Consider the following 202-nt stretch of genomic DNA (forward strand, 5'->3'; position numbering starts at 1 on the left):
TGTGGACCCCTTCAGCGACCCCACACTGCCCCTGGAGACCCGGCTGGCCCACAGCCCCTGCTACGCCCTTTATGAAGGGCTGTGGGACTTAACAGCAAAAGGGCTCACCAGCGCTGTGGCCCCGCTGCCCGAGGCCGTGCGCCTGCAGCACTACAGCCCCAGCAGCAGCAGCAGCAGCAGCAGCAGCAGGGGGGGGGGGTGG

The 202-nt window shown here is 68.8% G+C and overlaps 1 protein-coding gene across 1 annotated transcript in view; it reads left to right on the forward strand.

Moving 5' to 3' along the window:
- The window catches only part of ETH_00036170 (uncharacterized protein), a gene marked incomplete at both ends in the record, with an annotated part of 2,032 nt that overhangs the window by 526 nt on the left and 1,304 nt on the right, over window positions 1-202 (forward strand). Inside the window, one exon of the mRNA XM_013374973.1 lies at window positions 16-136. Coding sequence (XP_013230427.1) covers window positions 16-136 — 121 coding nt within the window. The remainder of the gene's footprint in view (window positions 1-15; window positions 137-202) is intronic.

This window comes from Eimeria tenella, genomic scaffold (genome assembly GCF_000499545.2).
Source record: "Eimeria tenella Houghton genomic scaffold, Eth_scaff2419, whole genome shotgun sequence".
Lineage (NCBI taxonomy): Eukaryota > Apicomplexa > Conoidasida > Eucoccidiorida > Eimeriidae > Eimeria > Eimeria tenella.